Source organism: Myotis yumanensis, unplaced genomic scaffold (assembly GCF_028538775.1).
Source record: "Myotis yumanensis isolate MYYU_CA2020_CCGP unplaced genomic scaffold, mMyoYum1.0.hap1 SCAF_1, whole genome shotgun sequence".
Taxonomy (NCBI): domain Eukaryota; kingdom Metazoa; phylum Chordata; class Mammalia; order Chiroptera; family Vespertilionidae; genus Myotis; species Myotis yumanensis.
Genome location: NW_027223752.1, coordinates 26,971,194 through 26,994,959, shown reverse-complemented (window position 1 = coordinate 26,994,959; position 23,766 = coordinate 26,971,194). Strand labels below are relative to the sequence as shown.

Genomic DNA, 23,766 nt, shown 5'->3' with positions numbered 1-23,766 from the left:
ACGACTGAATGAGACACTTATGTTTTGCTCACCATCGCCCACAGGCCTCTCTGGCTCTGTGGTGGGAGGTGCCCAGGAAGCCAGGGAGGAGAAGCTGCAGAGACATGCAGACCCTAGTGACCAAAATCACTAGAGAGAAGACACATCCCATCATCCTCCCCTCCGAAACTTCTTGGACCAAATCTTGAGAGGCCCAGGGATGTTGGATTGGTCCAGGGCACAGATGAGTTCCTGGAAATCCATTTCCCCAGTGGCAGGGGTGTCAGGAGTGGGGACAGTGCCACTCTGGACTTGACCTTCCTGGATTTGGTGCTGCCTCTGCCACTTGCCAGCCATGCCTCCTTGGTGGAACTGGTCACCCTTTGGAAGCTCCAGCTTCTTGTCAAGTGGGGTACACGAGCAACCTGGGGGACTGTTTGATGATTGACACACTAAGCAATGGCAGAATGCCAATAGTCCCTGCTTGCCAGGTCATTATCCTGAAATTCCGACCCTCTGCCCACTCTGTGGGAAGCAGGTAGGGGAGAAACCTTTCCCTGTGTTTCATATTGGCCCAGGGAAGGTGGAAGAGGTGGAAATATTTCTTTGGAGTGAATTATTGCCCGAGGCCAGGAATGTCAGATGTCCCTCCACCGTGTCTTCCAGTAGTTATGGCCTGGAGTCCCTCCAGTAGCCATGGCCCTTTAAGTCTCTCAGGCGATGTCACTGTTCAAGCCTAATCTAGAGAGACTTTCACTGAGCTTCCAGAAGCTCCAAAATTAGAATAATCCTTCCAGTTTCCTGTAATTAGCTCAGCACCTCTCCTTCCTTCCAATACCACATGTGGTTGAAGAGGTTCCCAATGCCTTCACATTCAGGGATTTCACTCTGAATTTGCTAGCCCAAGATTGACCCACTCTGTGAATAGATGTGGCCTCGTGCTGGGCAGCAGTGAGTAATTGGAGGTTTAAATGTCTCAGGGATGGTTCTTGGAGGAAAGGTGGGTGTGGAGGGAGGAAAATGCTTTAGGCTGTGGTCTGGTCTTTCAGGCTATTCTGCCTGAAGAAGCCTCAGCAGAAGCTGGGGGATAGGCAAAGAGAGTCTGAATTATTAACCTCCTTGTACTTAATATCGGGCGACTTGTGTGATTATTAATATCTTGCAACACCAACCTCCTGTTTCTTTCAGAGAGCTTGGCCTTGCTTCCATGACACCCCCCAAAACATAAATAGACTTTCCCTTGGGGGTGGAAATAAATTAATCCATGCAATTATAGAATAATTAAAGTACTTTCAGCCAATTCAAGTTTTAAGCAAAATCTAAAAATAACTCCTTAATTTACATATTATTTACTAAATTAATTCTTTACTCATACTTTTTACAGATTCCTGGCTCCCCCCTCCCCACTTACTGTTATAGAATAAAGGCATTGTGTAATTACCGAAATCACTTAACGTGAGTGGCACATCCTTTTTACATGGAGCAATTAAAGGACTCGTCACTGACTTTTCCTCTAAAGATTGCTGTACTATGGCTTTAATTAGCTATGTGTTTTTGGTAAGACAAACAGCCCTGGATTTCCCTGAGGCTCTTGTCTACATGGAATGATTTCTTGGATGCTGTGGGGACCTTTGGAAGTTTTTGGTGCAGCCCCGGTCTCCAGGCAGGAGCTTCCTGTGAGTGGAAAGGCAGGTGGCCTGGTGATGGAGAGCTTGTTTCCTGGAGTCAGGCCTTCTGGGTTTGGATCCTGGTTTTCCTAACTGCTGGCCAGGGGACCAGGCTCCTCCCTCTTTGGAATCTTGCTTCCTTTACATATCTACTGCAGAAGGTGGCTGGGAGTCCATGCAAAGTGCCTGGCACAGAATGTTAGCCGTTACCTAAAGAGGTGTCACTTCTTGTCTTTATGCAGCTACCACCATTAACAGGGCCAGGGGAAGCCTTAGAGGAATTGAGTAGACATTTGTCCAAGGAAGACATACTAATGGCCAACAGGTGTCTGAGAAGGTTCTCAACATTACTAATCAAGGAACTGAAAATCAAAACCACAATGAGAGATTATCACAGACCTGTGAGAATGGCTGTTATAAAAAAGACAGGAGATAACAAGTGTCGGTGAGGATGTTGACAAAAGGGAATCCTTGTACACTGTTTTGTGGGAATGTAAATTGGTGCAGCCAGTATGGAAAACAGTATGGAGGTTCCTCAAAAAACTAAAAATAGAATTACCATATGACCCAGCAATCCCTACTTCTGGGTGTATGTATCCAAAGGAAATGAAATCAACATCTCGAAGAGATATCTGCACCCCCGTGTTCATTACAGCATTATTTTCAATGGGTTGTTCTTAATCATGAGGCTGAGGCACGGCTAAAGTATTACGGAAGGGGTAGAAGAGAGGGTTGTGTGCCCAGTGATGGCCTTAGGTGTCTCCTAGGGCCTTGATGTCTTTCTGGGTTGGAGAGGGCTGGCTGCCCTTTTCTGGGCAAATTGGTTTCCAGAGACAATGTAGTACAACTCTGACAGATGTAAAGAAAAATTACCCCAAATTTAGAAATAAGGCCATGAGTGCGCAGTATGATTTTTAAGTCATTTTGAGCATTATTCAACCAAGCCATCAGAGGATTCTTTAATATTTAGGGGAATGCACTTTTGTTAGACTTTGCTATTGAAAAATTAACTACTCAGGCTGAAGTTATATGTCAACCTGTAGGTCTTATCCGGTAGAAGTGCAAATCATTTCTGCCCAGTAGAAAAGATAACCCAAAGGTTGTGATTTCCTTGTTGCCCTATAGGACAATAACCAGTTTTTGTTTTTTTTTTTAAATATATTTTATTGATTTTTTACAGAGAGGAAGGAAGAGAGATAGAGAGTTAGAAACATCAATGAGAGAGAAACATCGATCAGCTGCCTCCTGCACATCTCCCACTGGGGATGTGTCCGCAACCCAGGTACACGCCCTTGACCGGAATCGAACCTGGGACCCTCCAGTCCGCAGGCCGACGCTCTATCCACTGAGCCAAACCGGTTTCGGCCAATAATCAGTTTTGACTCTAACTCAGGAATCGTAGGCTTTTATTCCTGTTTAAATGCCCATAAACACCCAGTCCCTCAAAATTCTCCTTTAACCACTCTGCCTTCCATATTTGGTTCTTTATTGATGAGTTAAATAATTTGTACGAGGGTCTTGTTTTTATTTTTTGAAAATTATACTTTGATGGTGATAATGGGGTATATCTTTTAACAAGTTAAAATAATAAGCTACCCCATTACAAACGAACATGTTTGTGTGTCTTATAGTGAAGTGCAGCAATATTTAAGTGGTGTGCCTCGAGAATTTTTAAAGCATGTAATACCTGACTGACCTCTTTTCCCTTAGATCAGTGGTCGGCAAACAGCGGCTCGCGAGCCACATGTGGCTCTTTGGCCCCTTGAGTGTGGCTCTTCCACAAAATACCACGTGCAGGCGCGCACATACAGTGTGATTGAAACTTCGTGGCCCATGCGCAGAAGTCGGTATTTTGTGGAAGAGCCACACTCAAGGGGCCAAAGAGCCGCATGTGGCTTGCGAGCCGCAGTTTGCCGAGCCACAGTTTGCCGACCACTGCCTTAGATTGTCAAATAAAAAAATGACAACAGCCAACACAACAATAGCCATCTGGTATGAATGCCTAGTCTTGAACCATAAATATATAAGTTATATAATAGAGTTGCATCTTATATCATGTCACATAATAAGTTTGTGTCTGATTATTTAATTCCTGATACCAGAAATCCTTATATACAAGTATAAATACCTGATTTTTTAAAAAGTTACTTTGAAGCAAAAAGGGTAGGTAATTACTACTATTTTTTAAAGGGTAAGTAAGTACTCTTATTATTTTTTTTATAAATCAATCAAAATTGTACCTATTTTTTTTACCAGGTCGGTCAAAAATATAATATATTTTTTGATGTGCCACAGAATTTTAATAATTAGTTTATGTGTGCCATGAAATGAAAAGAATTGAAAATCATTGGTGTATAAAGCACTTGTCCATATATGTGATCACATTTTGATCTTGAATCTTGCAGTTTCCCAGTGAGGAAGACTATTAGATAGGGTTAGTCCCACTTACCAGCTAAGGGAACTTTAGACTCAGATTGGGAAGGGAGGCGACTTGTCCCCCAGGTCACCCATATCCTAAATGGCAATACCAAGATGACTCTAGAGTGGAGCTGGGTACAGAGGATGGTTCTCCCTCCTGTCTCTGCCTACTATGCCTGCCTGTCCTGGTGAAATCTGGTTAAAATGAACATCAAGAGCAGCCCCTAAATGGAGACACCCAGGTAGGGCAGATGGATGGGGTGTTGAGATGGGGAGGACCGCTCTGGGGCTTTGCTCTTGTGTATATGAGCTGCAAGGGGCAACACCTCCCCCTCCTCCTCCAGAAGCTCACTCTCTTGGGCAAGGACTCCCCCATCCTGAGTTCCTAGACCCTGGGGGGCCATCTTTCAATGTAGTAATAGGGGCCCCAGAGCGATTAGCAATATTTCAGAAAGCTTAAGGGAGATCATACATCTCCCCATGACAGGCCTGCCCAGACTAAATGAAATGTCATTTCTCTGCTTTGGCTGGAATTCCGTCAGCTCAGTCTGGCTGCACTGCTTATCTTGGGCTGATCAGGAGCCCTGATTGGACCTCATATGCGTCTGTGACAAATAAAAATGAATTATTAGTTAATAAATGCAATTGATTTGGCAAACGCAGCCTTTCAGAGTATGGTTCCATGGAGCTCCTCAGAGCACCTAACAGGAGGGGTTCTCGGGGCACAGAGGTGGGGACTTGCTGGTTCTCCCAGGACCAGCTCAGGCCAGTCCCCTTTCCCAGGTAATGGAAAATGGTGGCTCTGGGATACCTGACATACCAGCCTGAGTCTGAGAACTTGACACAGGGCAAAGTCCTGCCCCAGATGACAACAGACACTGAGTACTGGGCATTCATTTCACCCAAGGGAAACATTGGGAGCTGGAGAGCTGGCGTGGTGGCAGGACATAGTGTGGCATAGGATAAGTGTCAGGGCTCCAGACAGCCTCTTTATTTATTTTTTTAAAAAAATATATTTTACTGATTTTTTACAGAGATGAAGGGAGAGGGATAGAGAGTTAGAAACATCGACGAGAGAGAAACATCTATCAGCTGCCTCCTGCACACCTCCTACTGGGGATGTGCTGGCAACCAAGGTACATGCCCTTAACCGGGATCAAACCTGGGACCCTTCAGTCCGCAGGTTGATGCTCTATCCACTGAGCCATACTGGTCAGGGCCAGACAGCCTCTTTAACCCTGGTGTCTCCATCTCTTAAAAAGGTGCAATGATGCCCAGTCTGCTGCCCTCCCAGGAGTGTTATGAGGAATCAGTAACAACAGGGACACTGATGAGAGGTCAGTAGGTTCCAAGCACCGTGAAGTTCTCACTAACTCCTTCAGAGTGGCACTGGTATCGTTTCCATTTACTGAAGCTGAGAGTATAAAGTCATGGAGTTCAGTTGAGGAGTGCGGAAGTCAGAGGGAGCCAGTATCCTATATAATAAAACCTTAATATGCAAATTGACCAAATGGCGGAATGACTGGTTGCTTTGACGTGCACTGACCACCAGGGGGCAGACACTCAACGCAGGAGCTGCCCCTTGGTGGTTAGTGCACTCCCACAGGGGGAGCGCTGCCTCAGCCAGAAGCTGGGCTCACAGCGGCGAGTGTAGCAGTGGTGGTAAGGAGCTAGGGGTCCTGGACTGCGAGAGAGATGTCTGACTGCTGGCTTAGGCCCGATCCCCCCCAAGTTTGCAGGTGGACATCCCCCGAAGGGTCCTGGACTGCGAGAGGGCGCAGGCTGGGCTGAGGGACTCTCCCCTGCCCCTAGTGCCTCTAGTAGAAATAATAGTTATGAGAAGGCTGTGGGCTCACACCTGGTTTGAATCCTGACTCTATTTCTTTCTAGCCATGTAGCTCTGGGGAAGTTAAACCTGGATGCGTCTCTGTTCCTCATCTGCAAAATGGGCAAAATTGTTCTTTCTTTTGGGGATTTTTAATAAGGATGGTAGCTATGGTTACTAAAGTAGCGTTATTCTTGATTTATTTTGGGCCCAATTGTAATCGACTGGGATTCCGAGGAGATCAATGGGGTCAGGGTGAGCATCAGAGGCAGGAACCACGGCATCTCAAAAAACCCAGAGAAACAAAGGTCTCATTTATGTTGAAGACAGAGTCCTATATTCACATGTTTGGCCTGTTACAGGCAAGTGGATGCATAATAGAACCAGTGTATCATATGTAAATTACACCACAATAAACCTGTTTAACAAAATAGAGCCAGTCCCTGCCACCTTTGGAGCTTATGATAGAGCGCTAGGTGGTCAGTAATCCAATAGTGACATAAATAGTGCTGTGAAAGTAAAGTACACCATTCTGTGAGAGTAGGAGAACCTCATCGAGTCTGGGAGATCAGGGAAGTTTTCCCCAGGGAGGTGATGCTGAGCTTGGATGGGAAGAAAGAGAGGAGTGAACCAGGTGAAGGGGAGAGGGGAAGGATGCTTCTGGCTGAGGGACTATCACGTGCAAAGGCCCTGAGGTAGGAAGGCATGGGGACCTTTGGAGAGGAGGAAGAAAGCAAATATGGCTGGAGTGTCAATGTGCAAGATGAAACCAAGGAGGGAGGCTGGACTTGATCATGCAAGACTTTGAAGGTCAAGGAAAGCAGTTGAGTCTTTATCTTAAAACCCTAATCCTGTGTTCCCCACCCAATGAGCCCAGCTCCTCTCCTCTGGCTGGGATGTGCTTGTTAGTGACCATGGGGTCCAGCTGAGGCTGAGAGAAATGCCAAGGGCAGTGTGTCCTGGGACGTCAGGTGTCTGGGTGGAGCATCTCTTTGTCCATGGAAACCCATCAGCACACCATCCATGGGCCCAGGTCTGGCTCTATTCAGCAGCTGTTTTCTAGCTGGGAAGAGGCTTTTAGCTTTAATAAAAAGAGAGTAGAGATAAGAAGACTGCCTCGGCAGGGAAAGCAGCAGTGACAGGATGATTTAAACGGCCTCTCCAGTGTCATTTCTTCTGTGCAGACATCATAAATCAGATCAGCATTGGGCTCTGACAGGGAGGGGTGTGATGAAAGGGGCCTGCAGAGAGAGGGAAGGGTGTGTGATTCTGGGTCCTCCTGGGACTGGCTAGGAGCGGGTGAGGTCACCTATTCCTGGTCCTCAGTCCCTTAGCCTTACTCTTTGCAGGGGGGTAGATGGACTGACTCCTCCAACCCAGCTTTCCAGCCCATATTCAACTTTGGGGAAAAAGTGAAGAGAGACTAATAAGAGAAACAGGGAAGAGAAAAATCAGGGAAGAGTGGAGGGGGGGGTGTAGGAGGTGGGTGTTACAGCCATCAGAAAAACTAGACACAGTGGTTCTTCTACTTTGCCATGTATTGAAATCACCAGGGGAACTTAAAATAAAATACTGATGCCTGGGTACCACTCCCAACATTTCTGGGTTCCAGGTGACTCTGATGTGCAGCTAATGTTAAAAAGAACTGGATGAGAATTTAGCTTCTAGCTTACACTCAAGAACTTGGCAATGTCGAGCCATCACTTTCATCAGGACTGATCAGACCCACTTGGTCCCCCTGGCCTTCCTCTTGAAAGTGGCCAGACTGAGGGGCCAGAGTAGATGTCTCTGAGACAGGTGTTAATGCCCATCAATGCCCACCCAACACTCTTCTCTTCCAGATCTCGCGCCACTTGGGCAAGATATACAGTGAAATGATCTTTGTCAATGGCTTTGTGCACTGCGACCCCCACCCGGGCAACGTGCTGGTGCGCAAGGGCCCGGACACGGGAAAGGTGGAGATTGTCCTGTTGGATCATGGGCTCTACCAGGTAGGACAGGCCTTTCCCACCCAGCCAGACGCAGGGTCTAGTCCTGCCTGGGCTGAGAGTCCACTGAACTCCCCGATGGGCCACAGAAACAGGAGGCAGATGGCTAAGGTAACGGAGAGGCCCCGCCCTAGCCCTAGAGCTGTCATTTGTGTAAGTCCCAGTCATATACTCTGCCTCAGCTTTTTCCTCGGTGAGGTGAGGCTGGGAATGCCTCCTTAACGGGACGCTGTAAGGAGTACATGGGAATGTGACCAGATAGGTGAAATTGCTTTGTCTGCTGTACAACAACTTTGCTTCCCAGGGAAGCCCAGGCCAGCCCAGACCCTGGGATGGGAGCTGGGACTTGCTAGGGAGGGGTAATTCAGCCCTAGTGATGAGGTGCTGTGTAGCATGAAAGGGGCCTGGGAACTGATAGAAGCTCTATCCTCTGGACTTGGGATGCAGAGCTGGCTCTGATGAGCCACGAGTCCCGCCTGGAAGTTGGGAAGTTCACTGCCAATCATGGGACCCAGGTTTTATTCTAGGAGACAGATGGTCATTGGGGAGGCTCTCTCTATAGTCTCCTGGTCCTCAGTCCCTTCCCTCAGAGTTCTAATTCCACATCCCAAAATCTTGGCCCCCTTTGAAAGGCTCAGTGACGTTGGGCATGTTAGTTAAGGTAGGCCAGCTGTTGTCACAAGTAGCCCCCGAACAAATGGTGGCCCAGACACAGCAGGTGTGTAATGCTTGCTCATGTGTCAATCTTGGGTGGGTGGAGGAGGCCAAAGGCAGGAGCTGAGTGAGGCTCTGACCCCAGGCCTCCCTCGGGTGGTTTCACCATCTGTACCCAGAGGGGTAAGGGCTGGGAGGAGAACGCATGGACCAAGCTGGGAGTGGAGCTTCTGCCACATTCTGTAGGTCAGAGCCCAGGCCCAGGGCCACATCTAACTAGGCGGGAGGCGGGGAATGTAATTTCTGCCACTTAGGACGAAGGCTGGCCAAATAGTAGCTTTGGACTTGGACTGACTTTTGGGGGAAAGCAGATGTTGTGCAGGAGCCATGGTCTTCATCCATCCCCCCCCTCACGGTGGCCACTCCAGCCAGGGACTAGGTCTGGATAGGGAGAGGAGGCTCAAGTCTGGCCATGGTCGCCCCGACTATAGGTGCTCACGGAAGAGTTCCGCCTGGACTACTGCCACCTCTGGCAGTCGCTGATCTGGACTGACATGGAGAAGGTGAAGAAATATTGCCACCGTCTGGGAGCTGGCGACTTCTACCCCTTGCTTGCTTGCATGCTGACAGCCCGCTCGTGGAACTCTGTCAACAGGGGCATCAGCCAAGCTCCAATCACCGCCTCTGAGGTAGGTGCCCCCACCTGGCCCTGCCTTCTCCTGCATACAAGGGGCTGGACCAGGATGGCCTTTGGAACTCTTCCTATCCAAGGTCTGAGGTTCTGTCTGTTGGGCTGTGGGGGGTGGGAGGGTGAGCAGAATTGGAGATACAGTGAGGCCTTGACTTATGAGTGTCCCGACTAACGAGTTTTTTTGAGATACGAGCCGTCTCTCGGCTGATTTTTTGCTTTGAGTTGCAAGCTCAAAAAAATTCGGGTTACGAGCCAGCTTCAGATACCCCACCGCTAGTTGGCGCAGCGAACGTCACAGTGATTTGACATATGAGTAATTTGAGTTATGAGCTCTGTCACGGAATGAATTAAACTCGTAAGTCAAGGCCCCACTGTACATGGGATAAGAAGGGGGGGGGGGGGCGGAGACATAGCATCCCTGGATTGAAGGAAGGCAAGGGAGCTACATCCCAGTCTTGGCCTTAACCACCTGGAGTACGAAACGGCACGTTAACCATGTGACTAGACTTCTGCGGCTTTTTCTCCAACCTACTCACACAAGATTTCAGGCTTCCACAAAGTTCTCCCCAGGACTTCTGGGAATCCCCAGGGACTATCTGATAAATAAGTCTGCTGTCTCCTCCTGGGTACTGTATCCCATTGTGTGGTCCCTCTGGGGCAGCCTACTGGGGAGAGCACTTTAGTTCTCATGTGGAGCTACTTGTCCCATTGCTCATGTGTCAGTCTTAGGTGGGTGGAGGAGGCTGGAGGCAGGGCTGACTGATGCTCTGCCCCGCCAGACCTCCCTTGTGGTGGTTTCACTGTCTGCACACAGAGAGTAAGGACTTGGAGGAACACGGAGTTTTTTTTTTTTTTTTTTTTTTTAAAGATATATTTTATTGATTTTCTACAGAGAGGAAGGGAGAGGGATAGAGAGTTAGAAACATCGATGAGAGAGAAACATCGATCAGCTGCCTCCTGCACACCCCCCCACTGGGGATGTGCCTGCAACCAAGGTACATGCCCTTGACTGGAATCGAACCTGGGACCCTTGAGTCTGCAGGCTGACGCTCTATCCACTGAGCAAACTGGTTAGGGCGGAACACGGAGTTTTTAATGAAATACCTTTTTTGTTTTTCTTTGTAGTTCATTTCTTCATCGGATCCAGACAATAGTCCCATGGTGTCTGGGCTGAGACCAATCCATTTTCACTTCTGCCCCTATCACAGGGACTTACTAGTATGTGGCCACTCCTTCTTCCTGGTTCAGAGCTCCCTCCATCCCTAGTTTCTCAATCTGTCATGGAGTGGACTTCTGTATTCCCAGTCTGTCAGTTTGTCAGATTTGTGCAGTTTTGTGGGGATGTGCTCGGGCTCACCACAAGGGGCGGGATCCTGCTTGTGCAGTTAGAAAGACCTGGGTTCTAGTTCCAGCACTGCTCTTCCTGGTGGCATGATCTTGGATAGTTTTTGTCACCTCTTGGAGCCTCGGGGGTGGGGGTGGGGGAACCCTGTAAGCTGCCTTGTGGTAGGTGGTTTTAGGAATGGCTGGATTCAATGTGTCAAACGATGTCACCAAAGAGGCCACCCGTTGCCATCTCTTGGTTCTGTTTTCTTCTAAGTTGACATCACTCCCCAGCAAGTGTGGTGGCAAAGATGACCACCAGCTGCCCTAGGCCTACACAGCTTTTCTCAGAAGAAGAGCGATAGTCTCCCTTCTTGGTTGAATAGGGAGGATAATTTCTGCTTTACTGATAATGCCTAGAGAGTGCCTCTCCGTAGCTCCCAAGTGCCTTCATTGAGCGAACATAGGTTTTTGCTGGGTCCTGGACTTGGTGCTGCACATCCAATGATGAGCAGTCTGTCTTTGTAATTTGTACTGTGGTTGAGGGAGACAGACAGTAAACAAGTGAACGAGCAGGTAAATGGAATAATTGCAGGTTGGAGGTATCAGGGAGGAAACAAGCTTGTGATGGGGAGCTGTCAATTGGGTGCTCAGAGAAGAGATCTTTGAGGAGTTGACTTTTACGCTGAGCCCAAAGGACAAAGAAGGCACTGGCCACAGGAAGAGCTTGGAGAAAGCATCCCAGGCAGAGGGCACATACTGCGCTACGATGGCCTGGGGAAAGGAGAGTTTGGTGTAGTCTGGAGTGTGGTGAGTGGAAGATGGAATGAGAAGAATTTGAGCACTGGGCAGAGGGAGCATTGTTCAGGGCCTATAAGCCATAGGAAAAAGTTCAAATTAATTCTCAGTACAGAGCAAAGCCTTTGACAGATTTTAAGCAGGAAAAGGATATGCTCAGATTTGCTATTTTAAGAGTCTCTCTGGAGTGGGGCAAGATGAGCAATGGGGTGATTAATTAGGAGGCTGGGGCAGAACTTCAAATTGGAGAGGTGCTGGGGCTCAGACTACACTCATGGCAATGGAGGTGGAGAGAAGCAGATGGAACCAGATTGCATTTTGGACTTAAGACTGAGCGGCTTTTCTGTTTGCTTGGATGTAGAGAGGATGAAAAGTGGTCTCATAGCTTCTTGGGGTAAATTACAGGATGGGGAGAGTGGTGTCACCTCCTGACATAGGGAAGATGTTGGGAAGGACATATTTGGGGTGAGGGTACCAGTAGTCTATCAGTAATTCTCTTGAGCATTCAGATAGAGGTGGGCAGTTAAGCTGGAGCTCAAAGAAGAGGTCGAAGCTCAAGATATACATTTGTGAGTCATTAGCACATAGATGGTATTTAACGTCATAGAATGGACAAGATCACATGGCACAAGTAGGTACTCAGTAAATGATATCTGTTTTTATTAACTAAGTTTGAATTTTTTTTTTGCATTTGTTATTCATTCATAAAGGCCCAGCATAAATGCTAGTGTACTAGTCTGCTTGGGTTGCCATAATAGAATACCACCAACCAGATGTCTTAACAGTAGAAATTCATTTTCTCACAGTTCTGGAGCTCAAAGTCCAATATCAAAGTATCATCAGGATTAGTTTCTGGTAAGGGCTCTCTTCCTGGCTTGCAGATGGCTGCCTTCTCATTGTATCCTCACATGGCCTTTCTTTTGTGTGTACACACTCCTGATCTCTCTTCCTCTTTTGGAAAGGACATCAGTCCTACCGAATTAGGGTCCCCTTTATGAATTCACTTAACTTTAATTACCTCTTTAAAGGCCCTGTCTCTGAGTAGTCACACTGGCGTTAGAACTTCATCTTAGGGATTTGGTGGGAGGCACAGTTCAGTCCATAGCACCAGCCCTGGAGGCCTCTCCTCATGCTTTTGCCAAAAGTGATCCCTTAATACTTGGATCACTCATGTGCCAGCAGCTTATACTGTGTCTCAGAGTTAGCTATTTGTATACTTATATGGACTCTGACTAGTTGGTAAGTACCTGGAAGGCAGGCATCCTGTCTGGTGCCACTCTCTTAAAAATTATTTTTATTGATTTCAGAGAGGAAGAGAGAGGGGGAGAGATAGAAACATCAATGATGAGAGAGAATCATTGATTGGCTGCCTCTTGCACGCTGCCCCACAATGGGGATCAAGCCCGTAACCTGGGCATGTGCCCTGTCTGGGAATTGAACCTTGACCTCCTGGTTCGTAGGTCGATGCTCAACCACTGAGCCATGCTCAGCTGGTGCATCTCTTTATAAGGTCTCCGCGGTTCTGGGACCAGGTCCAGTAGAGAGGCGTTTGTGTAGATTGTGGAGACGTGTACTCCATTTGCTTACTTTGGACAAAAACCCAGGTAGAGGATAAACATAGCCACTCCAGGCCAGCCCAGACTCTGAGATGTGAGGGCTCAGTTTTCTGAGTCCTAGTCTTATTTAGAATTAGGGAACCTCCAACATTGTATCAAGGAAGATGTTTTTTTCAACCACAAGTAGCTTAAACAATTAGGCATTTGCTCTCTCCATGACAAGCAGCCTGGAGGTGGGTGGGTCCAGGTTGGTTGAGTAGTAACAGTCTCAGGGCTCTGGGCTGACTCCTCTGTGATTCTCTTGGTTTTCTTCTCATCATTCCGAGATGACTGTGGCAGGTCCAAGCTGTGCATCTTAATTCCTTGGTGTCCAGAAGTGAGAATGAGGGTGATTTCTTCTCACATATTGTTACTTAAGAGCAAGGAAACCTTCCCCAGAAGTCCTTCAAAAGACTCCCCCTTGTGTCTCATTGGCCAAAATCATGTCACATATCACATTGAGCTCAGAGCCTGTATTGGCTGAGATCAGCCAATGATCTGGAGCTAGGGAGGAGCTCTGCCTTCCTAAGGAGCAATGACCCAAGGGGTCAAATGAACAAAAATGGGGTCCTTTTAACAAAGGGGAATGGGAGATGGGTGGCTGTCGGATAGGCACCCATTGGGGCCTTCTGCAGACACCCATCGTCAGGATGTGTCCAGGTTGAAGGCTGTGAGCCCCGCTGCGAGATAGTCTGGATGGGCGCAGGTGCCTTCATTTGGCCTGCAGGGGCTCTCGAGGGGCCAGTCCCTCCCTTGGTGAGAGGGGGATCCCTGTGGTGAGCAGGCTTAGATGAGGCCTGAGCCCTCCTGGGTGACCCGCAGCTGTGATGGGAGGTGGCGGCAGGCAGACAGCCTCTTGGTGTCTGGCTGCGCGGTGCGATGTTCCAGTCTGATAGCTCCTGCCTGAGGGACATTTAGAGTTTCACAGCAGCTTGGTTATCAGCAGTGCACACGTGTTCCTGAAAGGGCAGAGAGTTCCGCTTCTGCTGCAGAGAGCGGCCAGGCGGGGAGGTTTTTGGCAGCACTGCCAGGCCCCTCGTGACTGCGGTTGGCACTGAGCACCTCTCCGTGCCTTATCTCTGATGCCCTCTTGGTATTGCTGAGAGGCAGGCACAGAGGATATGAGCACTCCAGCATTTAGGTGGGGACACTGCTTGGAAGAGGTGAAAGGACTTGCCCAGGCTCACAGAGTCCACAGTGAGTGAGAGGCAGTATAGCCTGGTGATGAGGGCATGGGCTCGGGAGCTGAACTGCCTGAGTTTGAATCCTGACTCACCACTTACTAGCTGTGGATCTTGGGCAAGTTACTTAATTTCTCAGTGTCTCAGTTTCCCTCTCAAAGGGGGTAATTCCCTTACCTGTTAGGGGTGTTGTGAGGATTCAATGAGTTAATATATGTAAGCATTTTCAAAGTGCCCAGCTTACTGGGTGAATGCACTGTATGTGTTGGCTCTTGTCATTGTCACCATCATTATTGTCATCGTCGTTTCTCTGGAAACTAAGGAGGGGTCAGAGCCTCACTGTCATACTCAGGACTCTGGTTGGGGGCACTTATCTGCCAAGAGCCATGTGAAGCTTGGGACAGGGAAGGGTGGGAAGTCAGATCCCAAATTACACACCAGAATGGGATAAGGGCTAGTGAGCCCTGGATCCTGTTCTGGGGCATCAGGACCTTGGGCACTGGATGGGCTGAGACTGGCTCCCGAGTGGAGGACAGTGATAGGCATGACTGTGTGGGTGGCAGGGGCTCTGGCTGGGGTGCAGAGTCATGCAGGGCATGGGCACGACTTTGGAGCTGGGTTTGAGTCAGGAGCTCAGACTGATGAAATGCATCATCCTGGGCTGGGCTGAGGGATGGGGGACATGACTCAGCAGTACCAGCTTGTAGGGCTCCTTCCAGGCCTGGCCTGAAGTTGGTGGCCAGTGAAGAAGTCTTGGAGAGTAACTTCAGAATGGACCCCTGGGCTTAGAGGCTGGCACACTCTACCCTCATCAAATGGTTGGTGGGGAGGTAGATTTCCAGTCGGTACTGGTTTGCAGGCTTGGGGGATGGGTACGGTGACCTTGGCTGTGGGGAGCTAGGACAGCAGAGGCAGCAGAAGTGCCTGTGGTCTCCATTGATGTGCTCTGGTACTGGGTCCAGTGCTTGGCCAGAAGTTGGGGTAAGATGTCCCATCATGGTTTGTCAAAGCTCCTTGTGCTAAGCTTCCCTTTGGGGAGGGTTTCTAGTGGTACCAAGGCAGCTGTGCTTGAAGCTCCCTCCTGGAGCTTCCTTGCAGGCCCTCAGGTCATGGGCTTGGATACCCGCCATCCTGGGCTCCACTTCCCACACCAACCACTGCTGTCTCCCTATTGCTGCTTTAGAACACCGAGATCCGCAACAACGCGGCCACCTACCTCCCCCAGATCAGTCAGCTCCTCAACCGTGTGCCACGCCAGATGCTGCTCATCTTCAAGACCAATGACCTACTGCGAGGCATCGAGGCCACCCTGGGTACCCGCGCCAGTGCCAGCTCCTTCCTCAACATGTCACGTTGCTGTGTCAGAGCGCTGGCCACGTGAGTGCGGGCTCCGGCCTCTCCTCCCCTCCAGTTCCTTGGCCTGCCCCAGGAGTTCTGCTCACCTCCACTTTCTCCTAGAACAGTGATGGCGAACCTTTTGAGCTCGGCGTGTCAGCATTTTGAAAACCCTAACTTAACTCTGGTGCCATGTCACATAGAGAATTTTTTTGATATTTGCAACCATAGTAAAACAAAGATTTATATTTTTGATATTTATTTTATATATTTAAATGCCATTTAACAAAGAAAAATCAACCAAAAAAATGAGTTTGCATGTCACCTCTGACACACGTGTCATAGGTTCGCCATCACTGTCCTAGAAGCTCCCAGGGCCTTGCCCCAGTGTCTCAATCTCCAGGTCTCCCTGCAGGGAGTTAGGGGCTGAGAACAGCCCCAGTGAACTGGCTGATGCTTCAGGGCAGTGTTTTGGGTAGTCCAGAGAGCCACCTGCACTTGCTAAAATGGTGGTTTCTGGGACCTCACCCTCTTGGTCAAGCTTTTCAGGCGATTCTTACCCTCAGTAAAGTTTGAAATATTTTCTGAAAGTCTTAGTCCCATCCAGGTGTCCCCTGGGCTTGGGATCAGGTGCACATCCCATCTCAGTCTGGTTCCAGGACCTGCCTCCCCAGGATTGGCCAGGCAGTGAGGCCAGTGTTCTTTCCCTTGCAGGTGTGCTGTGACTCAGGAAAGTGTTGCCAGCAGGCTCTAGGTCCTCTCAGGATCTCAGATTCACTCATTCATTTAATCCTCATCAGAGGATATTTTTTCCATTGATTTTTAGAGAGAGTGGAAGGGCGGGGGAGACCCAGAGAGAAAGAAAAATAGATAAGAGACACATCGATTGGTTGCCTCCCGCACGCACCCCGATCTGGACCAGGGATGGAACCTTCAACCTGGGTATGTGCCCTTGACCAGGAATTTAACCACAATCCTTCACTGAGAAACACCGGCTAGGGCAATCTCAGACCTTTTCAGATGCCTCATAATCCTTGGGGTGTTGATGAGGAAGGGAAGGGTACTTTCTCAGGGAGGTAGCAGCAGAGGATCGAGAGTTCTAGGCCCCTCTACCTGAGGGTGGGAAATGCATGGGGAGGCTCATGTGTGTAATGTTCTCACCTGAGAGGGGAGGCCTCGACTATGGTCAACTCCCAGCCCATCCATCTCAGGCAGGGGAAGGGTCATTTTAGCCAACTATTTGGTGAAGGGAGAGTTGACCACATATATCATGTACCCACTATCAAATATCACATTAGATTATAGCAACATAGACTGTACACGGAAAGGGCTGAGCATGATTCATTCTTCCTTCGAGGGCCCTGAAAACAAAGTTGTGAATAGGTCATCATCAGAAACATCAGTTTTCATTGTGCCCTTTTGCTGGTGCAGAGGGATTGAGCTGGGCTGCATCCATAATGGTTTCAGCCTCCTAGGACCACCTGACCAGGTTTTCAGGTGACTCTGACCTTCAGAAGTGTGGGAAAGCTTTTATATTTGAGTTTGGGGGATTCTTGGTTTGATAAATATTAACTCTGCTTTTGGAAAAATGGAAGCATTGAAACACTGTACTTAGTGGGCCCCACTATGTTTTCGATGCCCTGTGAGACAGCTGCCCCTGCTTATCCTACTTATCTGGAAAACTCCTAGGAATAGTTGAGTTCCTCTGGTCTCTGCTTGGGCAATGGTCTGATCCGCGACCAGGATTTGTCCATTGGGGCAGGGAGCTGGTGACTTGGCAAAACCACTCTCTTATGTTTTTCTAAATGATCCTGAGTGTCTCTTTCCTCTTTAACTCTCTTCTCTCCTTTCTTCTTGCTCCTTCTGCAGGAACAACAAGAAGAACACCTGTTCATTCTTCAGAAGGACCCAGATCTCCTTCAGTGAGACCATCAGCCTGTGGCAGATCAGCCTCCATGAACTCATTCTGCGTGTGAAGGGGCTGAAGCTGGCCAGCTGGGTCTTGGCCCTGCTTTGCTGGCTGTTGCCTGCTCCACACTGAGTGGACTTTCTATTCTCTTCCCTTTTCCAGTGTGACTCTATGGCGGGCACGGGGTCTTTCCACTCAGCCGTTACTCATGTCTCTACCAGTTGCCCTGTTTCTGCCACATGGTGGTCTGGAGTCCTGAGGTCACTGTCTGTGGCACCACTTACTCCACCTCTGGGATTCCTGTCCCACCACAGCCCTGTCTGAACCACAAGCTGACAGTAGTTTCTCTCCTTATCCAGGGAGATGGCACACAGTCTGCTTTCTGAGTCCTGGAGTGTGCTGTTGGGTGGGATGTCCCCCCCACTTCCATTAGCCCTTCCTGTGTTAGGGTGGCCCATGAATCCCACAGAGGGCACATTAACTTGTAGGAAGTTTGATTCTGCTGGGAGGGGAGCAGGGTCTCTGAACTTGCTTGAGACAGGTTCCCTCTTCTTGGCCTCACACTCCCCACAGGTGTCGCCCCTTAGCGTGTGGCTTGGCCTCTAAGGCAGGCTGTGCCACAGCCATGGGTTCACTGCTGTACTGGGGACCCCCTTGGGTAAAGAAACCCCTCAGGTCTTGCTCAGTGGGATTTTTAGTCTAGGTGGGAGTGAATCCACTTTGGGCATTAGGCAGGAGTGGACCTAGACCCACATGCCATTGTGTTCTGCCTGGCTTCTTGCCCCTGCATTGCCAGGTTGCCACTGCGGGGCTACTTCCTGCTTCTTGTACGTTTCTCTCATCCTCCAGGACTTAGACCTCATTGGAGCTGTTAAGAAGCCCAAGGCCAGGAATTCAGAGGCTCAGCTGAAACCCCTGGGTTCTCACTGGGCACCTGCCTTGTTCTAATAATTGCTTCCTGACTTAGCCCTTTGGTTCATCGTGTGATCCCCCCAGTCCTGGAGACTGTAATCTGAACCTCACTTACTGGGGCTAGGGTTCCACTCTGAAACCCTCTTGTCACCTGTCTGGATCCTGTGCTTTACCTTATTGCCTGTGGCCAGTCTGCCCCTCTCCCAGAACGAACATCTGCTCCTGTTTCCAGGACACCTGCTTTAACTGCTGTCCCTGTGTGTTCTCCAGGTGCTGTTGGGTTGGATGTCTCCCCACTTTCGTTAATTCCTCCTGTGTCAGGGTGGACCATAAGTCCCACCCACACTGGCACATTTAACTTGAAGGAAGTTTGAATTTGCTGGAGGGGAGCATGGTCTCTGAGCTGGCTGGAGACAGGTTCCCTCTCTTTGCCCTGTCACTGTCCACAGGGGTCACACCCAGATTCAGTAGGCCCTAGCTCTTACTGGACAGGAGCTGTATTTAATTCACTCCATCCAAGGGGCAGAAAACCCCCAAATTCGCATCTTATTTTCTGTTCGCATTATTCATAATACAACAAGCAGATTTCCCACTGACCACAGATGAGTCGCAATCACTTTATTTCCTGAAAGAATTAATTGTTTAGTGACTAGTTGGATGTGCCCAAGGGCTTGAAAGAATAATTTGCAAAATCTGTTACTCATCATGAGGATACATACTGGATATTATATTTTATGGTGTCTTTTATAGCCACTGAAGTAAATATGTTTTTTTTATTCAAGGTAATGGTTACTTGCTTTTTACTTTTGGTTTAATGGTTGGCTTCCTGCTGGCCTGGGATGTAAAACATAAGCATGTTGCCAGTGGACCCAGCACCAGAACGGATATCCAGGGAGAGTAGAGAGGCTGGGAGAGTTTGGGGTATGGGAGAGTTTGAAAATAGAAGAGGAGCAGGTTGGTGATTATTAAGTGTCTTCCATGTGTAAATAAGTTCCATCATTGAATTGTCCCATCAGGAAGAGGGGTCATTGGCCTCATCTTCCAGAGATGGGAACCGAGAGCAGAGAGGTTCAGTAATTTGCCTGAAGTCACACAGCTGCTGAGGGGTGGTCCATTCTCTGTTTCTATCCCACAGTGCTGTAGATACGGTCGCACTTGCTCCTTGGGTCTCAAATACCCTGATTTTGGAGGACATTGGGTTTTCAGTGGAAGTGGGGGAATGGATAGGTAAGGGAGACAAAAAATCCTGGAAAATGCAGACTGAGTTCAGCATGTCCCCCGGGACCTAAGACAGGATGGACCTGGACTACTACACTCCATAGTGCAAATCTGACACTGATCACTCAGTTACTGCAGACCCTGCAGGCTTAAGGTCACGGTTCCCCATGAGACTCAAGCTGCAGGTTTGGAGGTCCCCAGGCCACCTGTGGTTCCGACTAACTAACTACAAATTTAGAGGCTTCCCCAGTTCTTCAGATTGAACAATTTGCTAGAATGACTCACAGAACTCAGGAAGTTACTACATTTGTGATTACAGTTTTATTATAAAGGATACAAGTCAGCACCAGCCAAATGAAGAGCTGCATGAGGGGGTGTCAGGGAGGGTCCTGGTGCAGAGCTTCCCTGTCCCCTCCCATGGACTCAGCACACAGCACCCTTTCGGGACAGCAGTGTGTGCATGGGCTTCAATGTTCAGAGTTTCTGTCAGGGGTCATTACACTGGCAGGATTGACTGAATCACTGACCACATGACTGAACTTAACCTCCAGCCCCTCTTCCCTCCCCAGTCAGATGGGGTGGGTATCCCATGCTCCCCCCCGCCCCCCCCCCCCCCCCCCCCCAGTCCTGAATCACTCAGTACAAACTCCAGTGTTATTCAAGGGGCACAGCATGAAGATCAAAGATACTCCCATCACTGGGAAATTCCAAGGAGTTAGAGGTTTTCTCCCAGCAACCAGGGACAAAGACCAGATAAATTCTTTTTTTTTAAAAAAAATATGTTTTTATTGATTTTAGAGCGAGTGGAAGGGAGAGGGAGAGATAGAAACATTGAGAGAGAAACATCAACATGCATCAGCTGCCTCCTGCATGCCCTCTACTGGGGATCGAGCCTGCAACCTGGACATGTACCCTGACCGGGAATTGAACCAATGACCTCTTGGTGCATGGGTTGATGCTCAACCACTGAGCGACATGGGCTGGGCCAGACAAATTCTTTAGTGGATGCAATCACTCTGGTGTCTTTTCACCATGTTTGGAGGACGTGGAGAGCCTAGAGGAAGTCTGAAGGAGAATAGTAGAGGTATCTACAGGGATGGAAAATAAAGAGTCAATTATAGACTGGACACTCTCCAGAGAGCTGCAGGAGAAAATAAGGTTAAATTACAGTAAGTTCTTACTGTTATTGCTGTTGTTACTGTTATTGCTGGTTGGCTACTTTATATGCTGTTCTTTGGTCAAAACCATCACAGAGGCCCATGCCATTCTGGCTGGATGCCAGTTGTATGGATATGCTTTTTTAAATATGTCATGCCCCGTTGGGTTCTTAGAAACTGGCTATTTGGCTGAAATAGGCTTAATTTCTCTTATTGATTTTGCTGTTGCTGTCCACACAGGCCACCCCAGAGAGCTGACAGGAGCTCTTTCTTTAATCACAGTATTAATTTGACAGAGACATCCCTAGGAGCATTTAGGATAAACAAAGTCTCACATAGGTGTTCCCTATTGGCCTGAGGCTGGCTGGCCAGTTCACAGAGCCCATGTTTAACCAGGGACGAGTTGGGGAGCTGGAGTGTGTGGGGAAGCTTCTCTATAATTTCACATGACTGGTTGAGTGACATAGAGCTCATGTGAGGGTCGTCACCCTTTTCCCTTTCTGGGTTGTGAGATTCCTAAACAGGCTGACCTTGATGTGTTACAGATGCCAGGCTTACCCATCTCCATGACCTGCTTTTGTTGTTCACTCTGCTCTCTGCTTTTCCTTATATCCATGCCCTTTGCTTTCTACATCTGTGACATCACTCAAGTCCTTCCCAAGACTACTCTGCCCTTGTCCATCTGCCTCCTCCCAGTTCTCCTGACACTTCTCTCCACGTCCACCGCCCACACTCAACTGTCCATCTGCCCTGTGCAGTCCTCAGAGGGCCAGGGACACTTCTTTGTCTCTTGGATGCTCTGACACCAGGACAGTGAAGACCATAGTAGGCCTTTCATTGGTCATTGTGTGGTCACTTATACATGCTTGAATTCATGCATGTATTCCTTCAACACCCATTCATTGGGGGAGGAGTGGAGAGACAAGATGAATTGGACATGATGCCTGCCTGTAAGGAACTGTGGTCTCTCTGACAAAAGGAACTGGTTTTGGATAAGGAGGGAGGCTATTGCTAGTGGAGGCAGTGGTGAGCTGGGAGTCTGTGGTCTGGGAGGAAAGAAAGGGATTTAAACAACTCTTGGAGACCAGTGATGCAGGTTGGCAACTCCACTTGGAAGCAAGATTTGATGAGGCCATCCCTAAGCTTCTCTTCTAGGCCAGTATTTCCCCAAGTTTTATTTTGACCAAGGAGCCTGCATTCACTGTCTCAGTGGATGATGCTGCCAGCAGTCACCCAGGTCCAAAAGCTGGGAATCAGCCTTTGCCCCTCCTTCAGAGCAGCCCCGATAGACTCTGCTTCCTCGTATGTCTTGTATTCACCATCTCTCAAACATCCTGGTTCAAATCTTGTCCCCTCACTGTTTCCCTTGCCTCCCATCTTGTTTAAAACCAGTTCGAAAGCCAACTGGCCTACAGTCACATTGCCAAAAAACCCTTTTGCCTAAGGATCAATTCTCAAATTTGAGACCAGTTTATCTCAAATTAAGTATTCTTGATCTATTTGATCAGATCTATTTGATCTTCCTATTATTTCTTGCCATTTTTTTCATTTTAAGGTTTTTTTTTAAACTAATTCATGCAAGCGCATTTGACTTAAATTTATATTTCTAAAAGTGTTTATTAAACAGGCAGCTTTTTTTTTGAATTATTTTGTATTCCTATATTCCTACGGACTCTTTTTTTAGATTTTCTACGACCATTAACTTTAAAACTAACCAATATTAGCCATTTTGTCTAGACACTTTCCTCAAAATATAGCTGTCCTGGCAAGAAATATTCAAGGTCCTAATTATAATCAATTGTTATGCACTGTGTCAACTTGATCCCTTAACTAATGGCACATAGATTTCAGATGGAATCTGGTATGTATTAATTGTTTTGTATGATGTATATTATTTTATGAATTAGCGACCTCGAAAAAGGATGATTGTTATATATAACTAGAGGCCTGGTGCACGAAATTCATGCACAGGGGGTGGGGGTGCGGGTCTCTCAGCCCAACCTGCACCCTCTCCAATCTGGGACCCCTTGGGGGATGTATGACTGCTGGTTTAGGCCTGATTCCACAAGGGACATCCAGCAGTTGGACATCCCTTTCATAATCCGGGATCACTGACTCCTAACCGCTCACCTGCCTGCCTGCCTGATTGCCCCTAACTGCCTCTGCCTGCTGGCCTGATTCCCTCCTAACTGCTCCCCTGTCGCCCTGATTGCCTCGTAACTGCTCCCCTGCCAGCCTGATCACCCCTAACTGCCCTCCCTTGCCAGCCTGATCGCCCTTAACCGCCTCTGCCTCGGTCCCTGCCACTGTGGCATTGTCTGGAAGGACGTCCAGAAGATGTCTAGTCTAATTAGCATATTACCCTTTTATTAGTATAGATTTGCCAGGTTTGCCAATGATTGGTATATAACATGCTCAACTCATGTACTGAGTAAGTAAGATTCTGAGATGAGGTCCTGGTACCACCACTTGTAGCAAAATAATATATCTCATGCTTGAACTGCATTAACCATTAGGAAGGAGACATTTGTATCACATTTTAAACAAGGAGCCTGGCTGGTGTGGCTCAGTTGGTTGAGGGTGGTCCCATGCACCAGGAGGTTGCCAATTCGATTCCTGGTTTGGGCACCCGTCTGTGTTTCCAGCTCAATCCCCCGTAGTGGGTGTGTAGGAAGCAGCTGATGTTTTTCTCTCATCGATGTTTCTATCCCTCTCTCTGAAATCAATATAAACATATTTTTAAAAAATTTTAAACAAAAAAACCCCACTGGAATGAAATAGACTGTTATTGATAAAATTAATGAACTTTGACCTAGAAAAGTAGATTGGATTTGTCTGGGTTTCTAAAACAGACATGGCAAATATCTGGCATAGGGCTGCCAGCCCCTACCATGGCCAATGCAGATTCCACAAATTGATCACTGCATCCTTGTGGATTGAGCTGGGATATGGCTCCAGAATCCTTAATACAGCATACCGGTCAACTGCTACTGAATGAGCAGAGTTGGCATGTAATGCTCCGTTGCTAATTTTGCTCTCAAAATAGGATCCTTTCTTTACTTGGGATAGTAAGGGCTCTCCGTAATGAACATAAGAGGAAGAATAAGTTAACTTCA

At 48.2% G+C, this 23,766-nt stretch overlaps 1 protein-coding gene across 3 annotated transcripts in view; it reads left to right on the top strand.

Moving 5' to 3' along the window:
- ADCK1 (aarF domain containing kinase 1) overlaps positions 1-19,056 on the top strand; it is a 118,904-nt gene extending 99,848 nt beyond the window's left edge. For all 3 annotated transcript variants that reach the window (XM_070415842.1, XM_070415832.1, XM_070415823.1), the window contains 4 exons: positions 7,731-7,880; positions 9,023-9,220; positions 15,303-15,496; positions 17,324-19,056. In XM_070415842.1, coding sequence (XP_070271943.1) covers positions 7,731-7,880; positions 9,023-9,220; positions 15,303-15,496; positions 17,324-17,495 — 714 coding nt within the window. In that variant the 3' untranslated portion in view covers positions 17,496-19,056. The remainder of the gene's footprint in view (positions 1-7,730; positions 7,881-9,022; positions 9,221-15,302; positions 15,497-17,323) is intronic.
- Positions 19,057-23,766: the final 4,710 nt, after the last annotated feature.